This window comes from Ascidiella aspersa, chromosome 4 (genome assembly GCF_963924565.1).
Source record: "Ascidiella aspersa chromosome 4, kaAscAspe10.2, whole genome shotgun sequence".
Classification (NCBI taxonomy): domain Eukaryota; kingdom Metazoa; phylum Chordata; class Ascidiacea; order Phlebobranchia; family Ascidiidae; genus Ascidiella; species Ascidiella aspersa.
In genome coordinates this window covers 29,907,910-29,925,801 of record NC_139450.1, presented here as the reverse complement: position 1 = coordinate 29,925,801, position 17,892 = coordinate 29,907,910, and the positions used below count along the sequence as shown (strand labels likewise).

The following is a 17,892-nucleotide window of genomic DNA, read 5'->3' as shown; positions in this document are numbered from 1 at the left end:
TAGGTCTGTTTTTCAACCATTGTTCATTTGTAATAAACTAATTCGTAATAAGAATTACAAAAAGTGACTTACCAGTACTTTGTTTTAACCGGGCAAAATTTGTGCGATTTAGTGTTACTAACAAAAAAAGTCATTAGGTTTCCATTTTCGGCTTTAACTCCGGTTTTAAACCCGCATAACGCACTTTTGTGCGGCCGAGGAAGCGGTCTGTGAGATTTCTGTTTGTGAACTTCCTATACAGCAATGGGGTCGTTTATGATCGCCGTGGAGATTTATGTCTGCCCGCATCATCAGTCGAGCACGCGCAGATCCGGTAAGTGCCTCCTGCTGGAATAAACAGGGCCAAAAACACGGTAAATTTCAAAACGAAATCCGGCCCGATCTCAAGTGAAGTGCCGCCTGCCGCAACGGAAGCGGTGCTTGGAATCGCTCGAACAATTAAATCGCGTTAAACAATATCAAAATCGCTACGCGCACTTCTGTACAACTCGATCGATTCCAGGTTAAACGAAGAATAAACAGGTGCCGCTGGTTGAGGATTGAAGGGCTATCGACGCTGACAGCCGATAATTGCGTCCAATTAGCGTTGATTTTAGCTGTTGCAACGCGGACCCGGACCCTGGCAAATCCGGTTCCTGGGGGGTATTTAAGGCCGGGCGTGGGGCACATTAGGTTACAGAGGCTTCCAACTTGGAAGCAGCTTACCGACTGTGTTGTGTGGCGACGAGAAGACCCAAAACGGCGCAAAGAAACAAAATTAGCAGAAAGTCTTGCGCAGAATCAGCGCGATGGCATTCGCTGCCACAACTTTGTTGTTGACACTTTTACTCAGCGGTACTGGTCCCCACAGGTTGGTGTTTTATTTGTTTGTTTTTGTATTACTGCTATGTCACTATGATGTGTTTTTTAGGTATACAACTGAGTTTACCTTAAATGCCTTTTTGTAATTTTTTATGCGCAAGGGGTGTTACTTTCTAAAATAAATATCGTTTTTTAGGAGGGTATGTTGGGGCGTCAAATCTCTGACACTATATATTAAAAAGTGCAGTGTTGGGCTGCTGTAAATGCTCTAAAAATTTCCGTCATTAAAAAAATAGGAAAAATGTCGTTAAACAAAATATATAAAATAGCGCTATTAACACAGCAATGTGTGGGCTGTAAAATCAGCAAAAAATATTTTAATGTAAACATGATCTCTAGAAATCTATTATGTTACATGGTTCACATTTTTATGTAAACTTGTATTTTAATCATAACATAATATATGTTGAATAGTCACACTAATCAAGAGTGCTAACAATTGTTCTTTTTATTTTTTAGTTCCGCTTACGCAAGCTGTAAGTATAATTATTTTTTTGAAACAAATCACAGGGGTTATCGCTTTGTTAACGTTAAATATTCTAAATAACTATATTTATGTTTAGCCTCAGTTTTACAGCTTTGTTACTGGTAGGCTAAATCTAAACAAAAATGTTACTTTATCATGTATTTAAATTTTCATAATTTCTGAATTACAAAATCAACTTAAATATAGTAATTTCAACCTATACATCGATTTTGCAAAAAATGGAAAAACTGCTCCCTTAATAAAAGGTTTATTTTTTCCTTTAGCTCCGTCAATGTACCCCGACAAAACCCCAGATTGTAAGTAAAATATTTTCATTTAAACCTATAGATTTTATTGGCTTTTTCTAAATTAAAAGCTATATTTTACATACCAAAAAAAATACACCAAATTATCTTTCTTGTAAATTCGGAATATATATATTTTTTTCACTTGAGTCATTTCTACTAGTACCAACTTTTTTATCGTTTAACTTGAAGCTTTTGAAAAGTATTTTCGCAAAGCCGGCAAAAATGGCATTTTCTGTAACAATTTTCATTCATACTGGAAACTAAATGTTCTTTGTCATTTATTTTTTTATGACAATTATTTACTATAAAAAAACAACTTTTTAGGCCTTAAGCGATAGGCAATATGTGAATTATTAATTACCAAGAATTAGAAAAAAAAATACATGTGGATCTTGAAACTTAAAAGTGACATTTAGACAAAATGGCTACGGATGATGAAGGGAAGAATTGGTACAACTGGCATTCTTTCAAATTGTTAAATTCGGGAATTATAAGCACCGAAACACCTCCGGTTCAAAGCATTTTTGAGTTCTCAAAACTTATTATTGGTGTATTTTGAATAATTGCTTGATTAGTTTAGTAAGCTAACATTGCGCCGAATTGTCTCATTTACCTCTTCTTAATATACGCGCCCTGCGTCAAAATTTATCAAGGATAGGTAAGGTTACGATAAAAATAGGTCCCGCGTTTTCTACGGAATGTTCCAGAATTTAATACAAATCAGGCAAGGCACGGGTCTTATGTCGATCATAACGATTGTTGAAGTGGCGGCGAATTTTTTCAAATCATTTGTCTCCACGACAACGGCTATTCGATTGGACACTCGAAAAGTTATTGTGACTTTACTGTTGGCGACGCGGCGAAACATGACGTCGAGTGCCTCGAATTGCGCAATAGCAATGAAACTCTTGAGCTTATAAAGCGAATGACCCTGGGGTGGGTCGCAAATAATTAACGTATAGCTTTACTAATAATTCTCTAAAAATTATAAAAGTGGCAAATTCGTTAAGATATTTTCAACCAGGGTATAATACGTTAAATAATAGTGATTGTTAGTTTTTCTTTAGTTTTTTTTTATTTGTGTTTTTAGACTCTTTCTCTGTTTAGGGTTAAAATTAGATTTAGAATTGAAAATAAATATTTTTTTTCGATAAATACACGATGAATGGATCGATTTAGGAATCCCGCCAAGTACTTCATTTTCCCATATCGGGCCCGTCGATCGGAAAAGTTGCCCGCCCCTGTTTAAATCCTTATCTACGTTCGGTTTAACCAAAATTTATTTTAAAGTTTTTGAATATTAATATATTTAAATCTGTCTCCTGAGTGTGATATCGCTACTGCGAACACTTATTAACATTTTTTCTCCGTATTTTCAGTTTCTTCTTCAGATTTGCCACCGCCAACAAATGGAGAAGTTGACTGTACTATGATAAACGGAATCTCGTAAGTGAATGTTTCGCGTTTAACTCTTTGATATAACAAATACGTAAAGTAAAATAGGTTAGAGTTGCAGCGTAAAGAACAACATTGCTATTGCACGCATCACGAATTGTCATAGTAGACATGTCTTTTCTTATTATTTCTTTAATAGTTGCTAATATTGCTAGTAACTCTAATACAAAATATTGAACTAGAAAAAACAACATCGTTTTCCTCGTACCTAATAAAGTATTGTTGTCATTTTCTTGTCGTTGGTATATCGCCAAAAATATCACTACGTAACCGTTACTCGTTCGAATTTTTTCAATATTCAGTTTTTCTTGCATATCGCGTATAACAGCGTAGGCCAATATATATTTGCGCAACTCCCGCATTTTTTTTTAATTTTTCTTGCGTGTTTTAGGACTTGTAGCGCCAAATGCAAGTCGGGCTTCACGTTTAAATCCGGTGGCTCGGTTGGTGAAATTCTCGTCAATGAGTTTATCAACGGATTGTGGACGCTGGGCGACAAGTTTCCCTCCTGCAAAGGTAAACTCTGTTTTTGGTTTTGATTTCCTATTAGACTATAATAAAATGTAAAGGTAAGGGAGTAACGCAGTAGCCTTTTTCCCTTATATTTTCTGCAAAACACAAAGAGTCAAAGACCCTCTTTTATAGTCGAACGGTCGCAGTTAGGTAAAACTATGAACTTTTTTTAACTTGAATTATGCTACGTGTCACATACACAATTCGTATTTACGTATACGCTGTGGCATAAAGTTTTAAAATTGTCATTAAAATTTTTGGATCTAAGTTGCCTTGCAAAGCGAATTCTCCTGCCAGTATTTATAGCAACGGTGAACAAATCAACGTTTTTGAAAAAATCAACTAATATATTTGACAGTTTATTCCAGGTGAAAAAAATTGTGTACTTAATTGAATCGTGTTTTTAATTTTTTTTTTTTTAATTATACCGCTTACCACGACTTGGAGTTCGGGAGTAGCGGAACAGCGTTTTTGTAAAGCAGCGAAAGGGGGCTCCAAAAGGCGCGACTTTTTTGTTCTTTCCAACCCACCAAAGCCCCGTGTTGGAATCAAAATCACATAGCTAAACCAAACTTCCTTAACCCTCCACAGAGACCCTTTGCGAGGCGAAGCACCCCGATAAAGGAACGGTTACAATCGAAGAAGACGGCAACAGAATGCTGTACTTCGTCGCCTGTAACGATGGATTCCGCACCGGGCACACCCACATCTACACCTGCGATCTCGACAACGGAGAGTGGTCGCCCGCCCTGCCCGAGACAAACCGATTCCCGGAGTGCCTCTCCGGCGAAAAGGCGTAAGCGAAAATTGATTTTCTCTATCTTTTTGGGGCTTAGTTGAGGGGTGTTGATTTTCAAATATGTAATGAAGACATTTACGTTATTTTCTGAGTCGCTGTCTTCCGTTTCACTGGTTATCGTCAAACCAACAACGACTCTTCGGATACCCGTTGTTTTAAAAGATTAGTGCATCTATATTTTATCTATATATACATATTTCACAAACAAGACACCTTAATTCAAAAAGCAAAAATCTTGCACAATTAGTATGAAAATATTAAATCAGAAACGGCTACAAAAATAATTCAGACGTAAAAACATAAAGAAAATCGAATCGTTCACACGTCTACCATAAATCAAAGGAGAAGCAAGAATATTTTTATACTTTGCCGATATAGTTGGTTGTTTAAAGATAGAAAACAATATTTCGTTTTCCATGAGGGCTTCAAATCCCAAACCTTATATGTAGTAAACAAACAAAACTCAAAGTTTAAAAACCTGACTAAGAGCAGGATCAGACATTTTGTTTAAGGAATGTTATGCGCCTATACTGGCATCGTCAGTTCCTTAAGTCAAATAAAAAACTTGCTGCCAATGGTTTTGGATTCCATAAAGATGCGCCCTTTATATGTAGTAGTACGTTGCCGAATCGCATCAATTGACCAAGTTCAGTTTTTTTTATACTTAACATTGTTATGGGCACAGCGTGCAATCCGAACATTTCTCGCTATGCAAACTATGCAATCAACCGGCGACTATTTTTTTCCGCGCAGTTGCGAGACGAACATGCCGGCGCCGGACAACGGTTACATCAGGTGCGTGACGGCCAATCAGAAGCACACGTGCAAGGTTTTCTGCAAGCATGGCTTCTCCATCGAGGACGAACCGACCGAAGGTCACTTCACCTGTACTCTCGGCATGTGGCTGCCTGAAAAGAGAGCGACGTGTGTTGGTAAGTGTGTGTGCTTGGCTCTGTGCCCGGTATTCGAACTATGACTGTTTTACACCAGAATCTAGCCAGCACACGAATCTCCCGAAGCAATTTTACCGGCAAAATAAACCTATTTAAATTTTTTTGAAAAAAAAAACATTACCACAACTATAAGAATGGTATATGTTTACAAAATTAAAAAAAATATCAAAATATGAATAGTAATAATATTTAATATTAATATTGGCCACAATTTTCAGGAAAAAATCATTTACACACCAAAAGACCGTAAAAAAATTGTGTAGGCCTTGATTAAACCTTTTAAACAATGCCACATATGACCTGGTGAAAACTGAGGACATGCGTTTTTTATCGTCGATAACCCATACTAATAGTCAAAAGCGATGGCGGTAATTTTTAAACGCACTTGCCGAATTCAAATCGATTTTACCAAGACACTTCTACAAACCTTATAATGCCATAGAAAGATTTTTTTTACCCATTTGCAGAAGCGTTGTAAAACAACTGATAATAAACAAACATTCTTATTTAATATAACAGCAACGGAAGGTATGGTTTGTCTGCAAAACGTTTTAGACAGTACCTTTATAGCGCTAACTGTACCTTGCTAACTTCTAAAACTACATCTCACAAGAAAAGGTGATACAAAATGGCGGAACGATGTATAAATTTTAAATGGTGGCATTTTTATGAAAATGCACTACGAAAAGTATTTTCTTGCAATTAATTGATGGAAAATGGAGAAAAATCGTTTTTCAGTATAAAACAAATTAGAATAGTTTAATTTAAAATTTCGGTTCACGCTTATGACAGAACATTTCCTAGTAAATTTTCAAACAAGGTAAACAACACGAATAGCTTAATCCCGTGTTTCGCAACCTTTTTTGACTTGCACCCTACCGAAATTATGAATAGTTCGCGGCACCCTTGCTCGTATTTTTGCTGAGTGGTTAACTGTAACGTTACAATAAACCAGATTGAAACAGCACATTAACTGTACAACAAGGTTGAAAAAACCTTGATAATTATTGGCACTTTTGTCGTACACAAAAAATTCTATCATAAAGCTTACTAGTAGAGCAAAAACTGTAATCACAAAGAATTCGAAATATCTCTCGGCACCCTTGAGCGTTAAAAATGGCACCAAGAGTGCCGCGGCACCCCGAACCACTGCCTTACCCTCAAAATATAGTACAAAAAATAATAAAATCCATCGTACAGTGAGCAACGATCCGATCGATCCAATGGGCTTGGCAGCGGTGACCGGCATCTACAACCGTGATAACGTTCCGGTGGAACAGACGGGCTACTGCATGACCTGGGGACAGCATCACTACCGTACCTTCGACGGCAAGATTTACCGCTTCCAAGGCGACTGTACTTACGTGCTGGCCGAAGACAAGGAGCACTTCTTCACCGTGCATTTGCACAACGAGGCAGGATGCACCGGAGTCGGCTGCAAGAGGTTCGACAGTCGAAAGCATTTTTTTTCTCATAAAGCACAATGGTCGGACGTTGTAGTAAGACGTAATAAGAATATCAAAGCCTATACAGAAGTTGGTATCATTTTGAACGTTTCGAATAATTTTAGAATTCAATAAATAAAGAGTTAAACGAAACGTTAAAAATGATACCAACTTCTGTATGGGCTTTGGTTTTCTTATTTTTTTTCATGTCTCTTTGAAGATTTTTTGGGTTGCTACGACGGCCTTGCAACCGCAAAAAACAAAAAATGCATCTTTTTTTAGTGTATCAAGTGGTATAAAATTAAAATTGGGTAGTTAAAAATAAATAAAAACTAATTTGTTCCGGTTATTCATTATGCGACATTTCAAATCGCTAAAAATTACAGTAATATGAATTATATTTAGACGATATTAACTGGCAAAATGGTTCTTAACGGAAGCTACTCAACCAGAATTTTGTCATTTACAATAAAATAAACAAATAATTCAAAACGTCACTTACAAAAATTGATACATATCTTACATAGTTGTGTATATACTTTAGTCGCCATATTACTGCATCGTTTCAAGTAATTTTCAGTTTCAGCGTGCCCAAAACAAAATGGCGTCCGAAATTATTGTATTCCCTATTCAATTGGTGTGATGACCTCCTATCGCAGGAGTCTTTCGATCTACGTGGGCGACCTGCAAATCGACCTTAAATCCGATCCGGAGGACGGAAGTCCGGGAGCGTTCGTGGACGGCTCCAAGATGGCTCTTCCCGCATCCATGTCGGGAGTCCTCATCCAGAGGGTAGCGGACTTCATCGTGGTCAGAGATCCAGAGACCGAGCTTTACGTGAAGTGGGACGGACTTGAATCGATTTTCGTCCGAGTAAGAAGCCAAACGAAAGTTCCCTTGTTTTTCTTAGTTATATAGGACGGCGTGGGCTACATTGAAGACAGTACGATGTGTGGGCTTATAGGATAGGTGTGGCCCAGACGAAGTGCAATTTACTAGTTCTAAACCGGGTCCTGTTGGCAACCAAAGCTTATTTTTAGAACTGCTAATTCTGAAGCCATATGGCGGCATAATGCTTTTGCCAATAAATTTCAAATTATTACCACTGGCTGTCTGTGAAAAGGTATTTAAACCTTCCTGTTTTTAATATCTGAAACGAAATTGGTAACTAACATAAAACAAGCTGAGCTGATAAAACAAAAACAAAATTTTAGGTGCCAATGATTACCTCTTATTCGAAAAATCAGCTATGTTGGTTTAGGTACCTGGCCAACTTTGGAAGTTTAATTTCGTTTTAGTATCTCTTTGCCGAACAATTACCTTACTTGTCTGTGGATGACAGCAAATACGGCGTCTTGAATATAAATTCTAAATCGATAAAAGAACGTAATAAAGATCTGCGATAATGTGTGATTTTCCAACACTTTAATAAATAATTTTTTTTATTGATGTATCTTGCCGTGTTAGAAATTTGGTTCAACTAATAAAAAAAAAAATAAAAAAAATAAAAAAAAATAAAAAGATTGAAAACACGAAGACGTGATCTCTCGCGAGCGCGAGATCGACTATCTGCTACAAAAGCATGTTTAACAATAAAATTAATTTCGTTTTCTAAGGTTGGTGAAGAACAGAGAAGGTTGACCGGTGGTCTGTGCGGATCTTACGACGAGGATCTCCATAATGACCTCACAAAGAAGGACGGAAGCGTTGTCACGCACGTCGTCGAATTCGCTGAGTCATGGGCCGTCGGAGGTAGTGAACTATAAATCTTCTAGTTATTCGAATCATGGCCGGTAATTGTTTGTATTAGCTTGAAAGCAGCGCGCCATATGTAGGCTGATCTGTATAGATTGATTTACTTTTTGTAATTTGATTAATTATATTATGTCTAGATCTTTTTGGACGAAACTCTGAAATAATTTTAACAATTCAAGCGTCTTTGTATTAATCGACTAAACAGTGTTGTCATTGTCCAAACTTTACATGGAGATGTCATTTTAAAAATTGTGCGAAAAGAATCACGTTCCTGAAAAAATAGCAATTCTCCCTAAAATATCAAAATATACCCTTTTCCTAAAAGTTTTAGACAGAAAAAGTAGCTTTAAAAATTGTCTTTCTGCTTAAGAGTTTTGCCATTTTTTTTCTCAGAATGTAGCTCGACGACCAGCCATACCTTCTGCTCAAAAGCCGATACGTCGTCTAGAAAGATTCTATCGAAAGCTCTGCAAGGTTGCAAGTACATTATGGAGACCAAGTGCAAATACGTAAGTAGATGCTTTATAGTAAAAACACACCGTTATGGCTAAGTTTTTGGAAGCAGTATCAAAAAGGTGAAGGACATTTTACGTACTTTTTCAATTGTCTTCAATCGAAGCTTTACAAATCAAAATATATTACCTTAATCGTTTTCAATGATTTTCCATTCGACCGTCACAGTTCAATATAGCTTTATCACTCAAAAAGGTAAAGGTAAATGGTGTGGACTAAGCCAAGACATTTTGGATAATTTTTTTTTTTTAACACATTCTTAATATATCTTTAGAATCTTTATTAAAATCAAGTTGAAATGCCATTGAATTAAACAAAAGTTTGTAGTTTTTCCTGTTCACCCCTCGGCTATCGATAGTCTGATTCAGTGTGGTTCAACTGCAGGCCCGCGAGCTCCGCTTTATCGGCCCGCGAACTGATAGTCAGCTTTGCTTCAATCCAGCAATATCACTTCAATTTTTGTTATTGTAATTAACAAAAAAACTTCGTAAATGATCCTTTGTGATTTCATAACTACCGTGGCTGAACAAAGGTGTACATTTCATAAAGTTAGTATATATGTCATAGGCCAGCAGTTCTTAACCTGGTGATCTTTTGAAACAAGATAATGTACTGTTTAAATCAATGTGTCGAGCACGAGCAATTTGTTGTGTGGCCAATGCGAAAAGCCTCCTGAATTTACAGTTTAGCGCCAATTCAACCAATTAAACTAAAAAAATGTTTAAACTAAAAAAATGCGACCAACAACACGCTTTACTATTTTCAAATTGTTAAAGTGATATTTAATTGAAAATTCCGAATTGCTTTTTGTAGGGGGGCGAAAGGCATTGGAAAATTACCAAAGGAGGTGCGGCTGAAAAAAGGTTAAAAACCACTGCCATATAGGCTATGTATAATTTGCCAGCAATAAACCTAAGAATCGCTATTTAAAAACATTGGCCCGCAAGATAAAAAAATTTGTTTTTGGCCCGCGATGAAAAGAAGTTGGACTGGTCTGATTTATCAACTATCACGCTAAATTTAATCGTATAACGGCCAAATAAATCAGTGCAATAAACAGCATACCGTCGATAAAGAGGGAATTAAAACCCGATTTCTTTATACTTGCCAACAGGTCGTGAACCCAGCGCCTTACTTTGAGGCCTGCAAGGAAGACGTGTGCTGGAGCGGCGACGACGACACCGTGTGTCAGTCCATGTCGGCCTACTTCCGCGAGTGTGCGCGCCACGGCGTCGTAGTCGACTGGAGGGAAAAGGGCAGATGCGGTAAGCGGTAATGAACGGGTCCGATAGCGTCGGATTGGTGCCGATAAAACACTTGGACAACTTGATAATTCTACTTTTCTAATCAAATAACTTAAATGCAGCTAATTATATTACTACTCTAAGTTGTGAGTTGCTTGTGGACTCTAATTCTAGTTCTCATCTAACTCGGATTTTACCAAAAAAAATCTACTTTGTCCAACGACATTTATAGTTGCTCATTTTGAAAATTTTGAATTAAAACTCTTTGGTGGCATTGTAACCCAATGTTTGCGTTTCTTCCAATCAGCGATCACCTGTCCCGACAACCTGTGCTATGACGTTTGTGGATCTTCGTGCCCGAAAACCTGTTACGACACCAGCTATAACTGCGAGAACGACCACTGTATCGAGGGCTGCCATTGCCCGGAAGGTAGATAAAACATGCTGCGGTCAATGCTGAATTTTCGTGCAGTTTTCTTTGTGTGTGGCAGGCGTACCGCAGAGGCCCACTATAGTTTTCGAGAAATATTTGGTACAGGTGCTTTGGACGTTTGATTTACAAAATGATAGTACTTTTTTTTTGGCTTAGGAAACTTAATGTTTGTTCGAAAAACTGAATTCGGAATCGTTAAGTATAAAATAGGTTTTAGCGAAGAGTGTCCTACGTTGGATCAGATTAAATTTTAAATTTTGTCAGGGATTTAAAACTAATCAAATGATTGAAATACCCCTTCAAAAACAATACATAAATAGTTGCATATATTCTATGAATTAGGTTGGAATATCTTTCAAGTAATATTTAGTTGCCCAAAACAAAATGGCGTCCTAAATTAATGTTTTTCATATCCAATTGGTGTTTCAACCCCCACTCGCAGGAGCCTTACCTTCTGCGAACAGTTCAACCTTGTTAATCTCTTTTAACGTATGTTTTTTTTAACAAACTTTTCATTGAGATCAACAACTTTGTTGCTAACAGGCCAGTACCTTCACAACGGCACCTGTGTGTCTCGCTACGACTGCCCGTGCCAATACGGAAGACAGGAATACTCTCCCGGATCTAAGCTACGACTTGACTGCAACAGATGGTAACATATAGCAGATTTTTGGCATTCTTTTTGATTTGCGTATTATTCTATGTAACAACAGAATACTACTGATCAGGAATTAAGCTCGACATTTATCTTGCAAGGGTCACGGTGATTTTCATTATCACACATTCAGTGCAACATTATTTTAAGTAATCATTTTTTTAAGACACTTTTCCGCTAACAATTTATTTGTAAACATCCGTTATACACAGACATGTAATTTAATAAGAGACAGTAGTCCGAAATATTGACGGTTACAACACTTAAGAATTGCATCTTATTGTAAGAACCTTTTTTGTCGTAATGCCTTCGTTTTCCTTATAACATGTTACAAGTTCGGGTAGACCACGCACGTAAGACTGTGCTACAAAAGGTAAAACCAAAATGGGAACGATTTTAACAACTTACCTCAATTGCTTATTTAAATTGCCTTATCTTTATTCGCTAAACCCTTCACGAAGTGCATATCACAATTTCTCACAGTTTTGATTGAATCGAAAACCTCGCTGCGATAAATCAAAAATGTAAAGCTCCGCGAATCGCTTGTCCCATTTCAAGCTGTCTCAAGTCGCTAAGTGTTCAAAATCCACGCCTGGCAACCCAAAACCGCCTTTTTCTTGCAGCGTATGCGCTCGCGGTCGCTGGGTGTGCACCAAGAACGTGTGCGACTCCGTATGCAAGGCCGTAGGCAACCACTACACAACCTTCGACGGCAAGTCGTTCGATTTCGAGGGCAAGTGCAACTACGTCATGGCCAGGAGTGAGGGAATGCAGGACATCGCATTCGAAGTCGAGCTAATCAACACTTGCTCGTAAGCAAACCAACTGACATGCTGTTGTTTCGCTATTGCTTGTAACTGATGTTTAATTTTGAAGTTGTGAGCGATGGTTTAAGCAGTTTGGGTTGCTGAGAAGACGTAGACATTAAAGATACTCGAAACTATTAGACTGAAGTTTTGTCGAAACTTATTATTATTATAAACTGAAGTGTAAAAAAATTAAACTTGCTTTCAGTTCAAACTGTTTTTGATGTTATGAAATAGTACATTAACAGTTTGATTGTAACAACACTAATTTAGTGCAGCATATTATTACATATTTACAAATATTGAAAAAAGACTGGTACATCGCGTCGCTTTGATTTTAAGTTTATGTTACAGTTCATTTCAGCACTAATTGAAATTGTGATCTATTGTCATTATAAAGACTTTTTTCGTTTACGCTTTGTTACAACCAAACAGAGATGTTAAATGATTAGCGATATATTATCTGTCTAATTGCTGATTTCCTAACTAGGTCAAGCACTATGCAGTTCAACCGCGCCTTTAATAATTGCATTTTTTTTAAATTGGTGTTGCTGGTTGTAAAGTTGGCGACCCTTTTAACGATCACGTTGTAAAACTATTCAGCTTAAAGCGTTGGTTTCTGATTAGATAAGCAGTGACCGATGGCATACGTTTTACATAATGTAAGTAATGTGCATGTCGCTAGAAAATGCGAAAGTTTAGGCGGGCAGCATGCAATCATTCGCATTTATAGGTATTTCGCTCAAGGGCTATTTAAAGCGTAATTAACTTGGTGCAAAAGCAACTGGCAATTTGCGTTGCACATACCGTCTATTGACATTTGTTCGAATTGCAGACGCTTAGTATGCGACCGCGGTCTTAAGATTACTGTGAATGGCGAACGCATTGAGATCCTGCACTCCGGAGATGTCCAAATCAACGGCAAGGACGCCGTGATTCCGCATCACAACTACTTCTACGCCGTTGAGAAGGTCACCACCAACTACTTCAAGGTAAAGTACTGAACACTTGCGTAAATGTCCAACAATGCGACATTTGTACAAACTGCAATATATATATAATATAGAAAATTACGAATGCTGTACGAAGATTGAATTAAAATCCAAATGTTTGTTAATTTCTTTAGGTTGTTCAATTTTGGGTTGAATTTGCCACAGAAAAAAGCATTAGTCAATATAAACTATATTTTTAATATACCGAAGAAATTCTTATGTGGTTTATAAAGGGGATCGATTTTCTAATAAACATTTTGTTGCTGATTCCAACCAACAGATTGTTGTTGATTCCAACCTATAGATTTCACTTTAATGTCGTTGTTGGCAGTCTTAATATGTCAGCCCATCGCTTAACAGATTTTGTTTTATTTGGGGCAGTAAAATTAAGGAATTTATGATGAAAATAATCTAACATTATAAATTAAAATTTCTTTGATCATGCTTTTCTGGAGTATGTCAACCAACAAAATATCTATTGTAGCCTTGCACAGAGTGACTCATTTCTTCTTTTTACGTTGGATGCAGGATTGCCTTGCATTTAGTCTGCCGGCGAAATCGCTGTTGTTACATTGAATTATGTTCGATTTCTTTTTCACACTTTGCCAAATTGATGTTTTCTCGCAGGTTACCATCAACAGCGGCCTGACGGTTCTTTTCGACGGCAAGGACAAGGTTCTGCTGCGCGCCAAGCCCAGCCTTTGCTCAAAGGTGGGCGGAATGTGCGGCAACTTCAACGCGCAAACCACCGACGACTTCCTAACGCCGCTCGGCGACACCGCAGCCAACGCAAACGACTTCGGCGACGAATGGTAAGTTTTTTTGTGACGAATGATCACTTTTAACCATAACTGGCAACTGTCTTTTGCGACGAATGGTAATTTTTTGTAACTGGTAACTGTCTCTTGTGACGAATGGTCACTTTTACCCATAACTGGTAAGTGTCTTTTGCGACGAATGGTCACTTAAAGGTATAACTGGTAACTGTTTTTGCGACGAATGGCAATTCTCTGTGACGACTCGTCACTTTAACCATAACTGCGTGAAAGTGTCGAAGGTCTATTTTTTGTATGTTTTGGAACCACTCCACCTATAAGGGGTGACTCTTACCGAATCTTACCGAATCCTAATTCAGTCAAAACTGTGAAGGTAAACCGTTTATTCCTACTAAACTTGGTGTTCGATTTTCTGCACATTCCAACTAATTATACCTGACTTTTTTAGGACCACCGGCGAATGTTTGTTCCCGAACACAGCAATGGTGCTCGCAGCGCCGTGCGACATCCAGCGGACGTTCAAGACGCGAGCTCGCGAAAGTTGCGAAGTCATCACTGCCGCTCCGTTCACGAGTAAGTGATGGTTTTAGTTTGTTAAATAGCGATCATTCTAGATTAAGTTGTTTCGGTTGTATATTGTTGTTCGTTTACTATGTATTCACCTTCGTGTTTTTTTCATTAAACATAGCTTTATAATGAATTGCAAAGCCGAAAAGATCGAGTAGATCGACAGCATCTTAATTGAGATGTTTCGATACGAACTTGTATCATCTTCAGTTAATGGACATCAAGTTCGTATCAAATCGTCTTAATCTAAAATTCTAGATGATTTTGATTTACTCAGCCTTTTTGGCTTTGTAATTCATTATCAAGCTACGTTACAGATCCGCACATAGTGTACCCAAACATAGCCTTATTCCGCCATTTGAACTAACACCGATGTTTTTGAACTAATTGTGTTATAAAAAAATTACATTAAAAAAAAACGCTACTGGATTGCTATTCAGATCATCCTGATAGCGAACAATCTTGATAGCGAAATTTTCCCGTAAATATTCGTCTAAGTTACGCATAACCGTATTGCCTAATGCGTACAAGCCGTACATGCTTATTGTAGCAATATTTATCCTGTACGAAAATATATCTTACAATTGACGCGACGGCGTGTTTTAACCCAGAGTGCCACGACGTGGTCAACTACAAGCTCTTCCTGTCGCAATGCATGGACGACATCTGCTCGGCTGAGGACGTTAAGATGCAGTGCAGGGCGCTCGCCGATTATTCGATGACCTGCGCCAAGCAAGGAGTCATCCTGGGCAACTGGAGAGAGGTTATCACCGAATGTGGTAAGACGCAGTTATTATTTGTTTTTTTAAATAAAAAAAATATTGTTTATTTTTGATAAAGAATTAGTACTGGGGTTAAGCATAGAGCTTTGAATTCAAGAAATCTCTAAAACACATAGCATCGATTTAAATAAAATATGTATATCAAACGTTTTTGGAGGTAATAAGCTACAGGGGTCTTAATTTTTGATCTAATGAAACAAAAAGGCTGCTTTTTACAATATTAGGCTTTTTAATTAAAAAACGTTAAAAACGTAAAAAACAACATCGAGAAACCAATTTTAGCTTTTTGGAAAGTAAAAGAAGAAAAATATTTTACTTTTTCCGTTTAGCTGACCACCTCGTGTGGCGTTCGTCATATAATTCAACGATACAACGCATTGCTTTAAAAAAACATTCTATCAAACCTATCGAATACTTGCAGCTTATCGAACATTGGTTCTCAAACTTTTTAACATGCGGCACACTAAAAATCTTAAATATTTCGCGGCACCCTTTCAACAGAACAACAATTGAATAATTTAACAATCGCCCTTAACACACGACAAACTGTATGTAAATTTCTCAATATTAATAAATTGTAATGGAAAGTACATATATAATATCCATTAAGTCAAAAAGCTTGAGTGTATGCCTATTTGTAATACACCTTACCTTACTTTCCATAATTCTTTCGTGGCACGCTTGACAATTTATTAAGGCACACTAGGATGCCGCGGAGCACAGTATATAGGGATCGCTGTTATCGAAGAACAGAAATGGGCAGTAGCAAAACGCTCTTCCGCCAACTCGACTAAATTTTGACCCGCTGTCTTTTATTAATTCCAGCTGATGAGATTCAATGCCCGAAAGGCACTGTGTTCAAGGAATGCGCCAACGCGTGTGGCTCGTCCTGCGGATCGCTGCTGACCAGCTATTTGTGTGAGGAACAGTGTGTACCTGGGTGCACTTGTCCGGACGGCCAGGTAAACTACATTGCTGCTGGTTTACCACAGTCTACGTGGTTTGTCCTTAATCTCCAGGGCACAAAAAATACACTGGTTGTTCTGTAAATTTTTGTGAAGAATGGTCAATTTTAACCATTGAGTAACTCGTAACTGTCTTTTGCGACGAATGGTATTTTTTTGTGACGAATAATCACTTTTAACCATAACTGGTAGGCTAACTGTCTTTTGCGACGAATGGTAAATTTTCATGATGAATGGTTACTTTTAACCATAACTGGTAGACTAACTGTCTTTTGCGACGAATGGTAAATTTTCTTGGCGAATGGTCACTTTTAACCATAACTGGTAATTGTCTTTTGCAACAAACCTAATAATTTTGTGACAAATGGTCACTTTTACCCATTTCTGTTTCGAACACTGAATAACCCAGTTATATTAACCGTGTCCAAAAGGCAATTGGAAACTTGTTTAAACTTATTCTTTTACGTGGTTTCATGTTATTTACAGGCAGTAAACGCGAGAATTTGGCTCAAAAATGACCCGCAACCTGATTACCATATTCAAGAACAAATGGCATATATAATAGTCTATAAGGTGCTAATTCCCTTGCCACCTTTAAAGGGAACTTGTAAATTGAAAAAAAGGAGAATCTAAAATTAGTCTGAATATTAGACAATAATTTTAAATAAGCCCAACACCGAAATTCTAGTTCTAGTCCTAAAGATAAAACATAAGATCCCTTCGTAAAACAACAACGTAAAATGCAAACAAAGACGCAAAATCACCAATTACACTTATTGGATACATAAAATAAAAACTATTGAATCTTGCTTCAAAGCAAGCCGAAATTCAAACGTTTTACAAATCATTTACTTTCTTTTTAAGGTGTTCGATTATGATAACAACTGCGTAACGGTTGCTCAATGCGACTGTATGTACGAGAGTGTCATCTACCAAGCTGGAGAGTCGAGAATGCAGGACTGCAACGTTTGGTCAGTGGCTGATCCTCTGTTATTTACGTATTGACTATTTTTGTGTTCATGATCAAATGCAACTACTTTAAATTAGGAGGTAATCAGTGGTGGGATTTAAATTTTTTTGTCATTCACAAAAGTTGTTTTTTTCTGCCGGTTCTGTTACAAAAAGTCATATTTTTCGGCAAATAAACTGAGCATCGGGCATATATTACACTGTGTCATACTAAGGAATGATAAGAACAACAAAAATGAAAAAGTCAACCTGATTAAAACTCCCTGATATAATAAAATGTCGTGAGATGGTTCTATAGAAATAGCACGAACCGACTAAATTCCACCACTGGAGTTAAGCATTTACCCACACATCTTTATTTCAATCTGATTAGGATAATATTTGCCATTTTATGACTATACACGGACTACATTATACTTAGAATGCAGATCGCCCAATTTCCTGTTTTATAATATTCAAGTGTTTTAAATCGCGTTCTTTACTTAAGTGAGTGCCACAAGGGCAAGTGGGCCTGTACTGAGAACATCTGTCCCGTGACCACCAAGTGCAGTTTGAACGAGGAGTTCACCAGCTGCATGAAGCCAGACGTGAAAACCTGCACCAACATGCATCTTCCCACGCTCAACAGAAAGGTT

At 37.5% G+C, this 17,892-nt stretch overlaps 1 protein-coding gene across 1 annotated transcript; it reads left to right on the top strand.

The window, feature by feature from the left end:
* The first annotated feature begins 243 nt into the window (after positions 1–243).
* LOC146157395 (otogelin-like) lies at positions 244–14,014 on the top strand. Its single transcript, XM_083388202.1, has 15 exons — positions 244–313; positions 3,015–3,081; positions 3,482–3,606; positions 4,195–4,399; positions 5,156–5,334; positions 6,556–6,799; positions 7,460–7,673; positions 8,417–8,552; positions 8,949–9,064; positions 10,183–10,333; positions 10,620–10,742; positions 11,289–11,397; positions 12,024–12,212; positions 13,042–13,198; positions 13,826–14,014. Exons 1-15 carry the CDS (start codon positions 244–246, stop codon positions 14,012–14,014), a joined length of 2,274 nt encoding a protein of 757 aa, XP_083244328.1.
* The last annotated feature ends 3,878 nt before the right edge of the window (positions 14,015–17,892 follow it).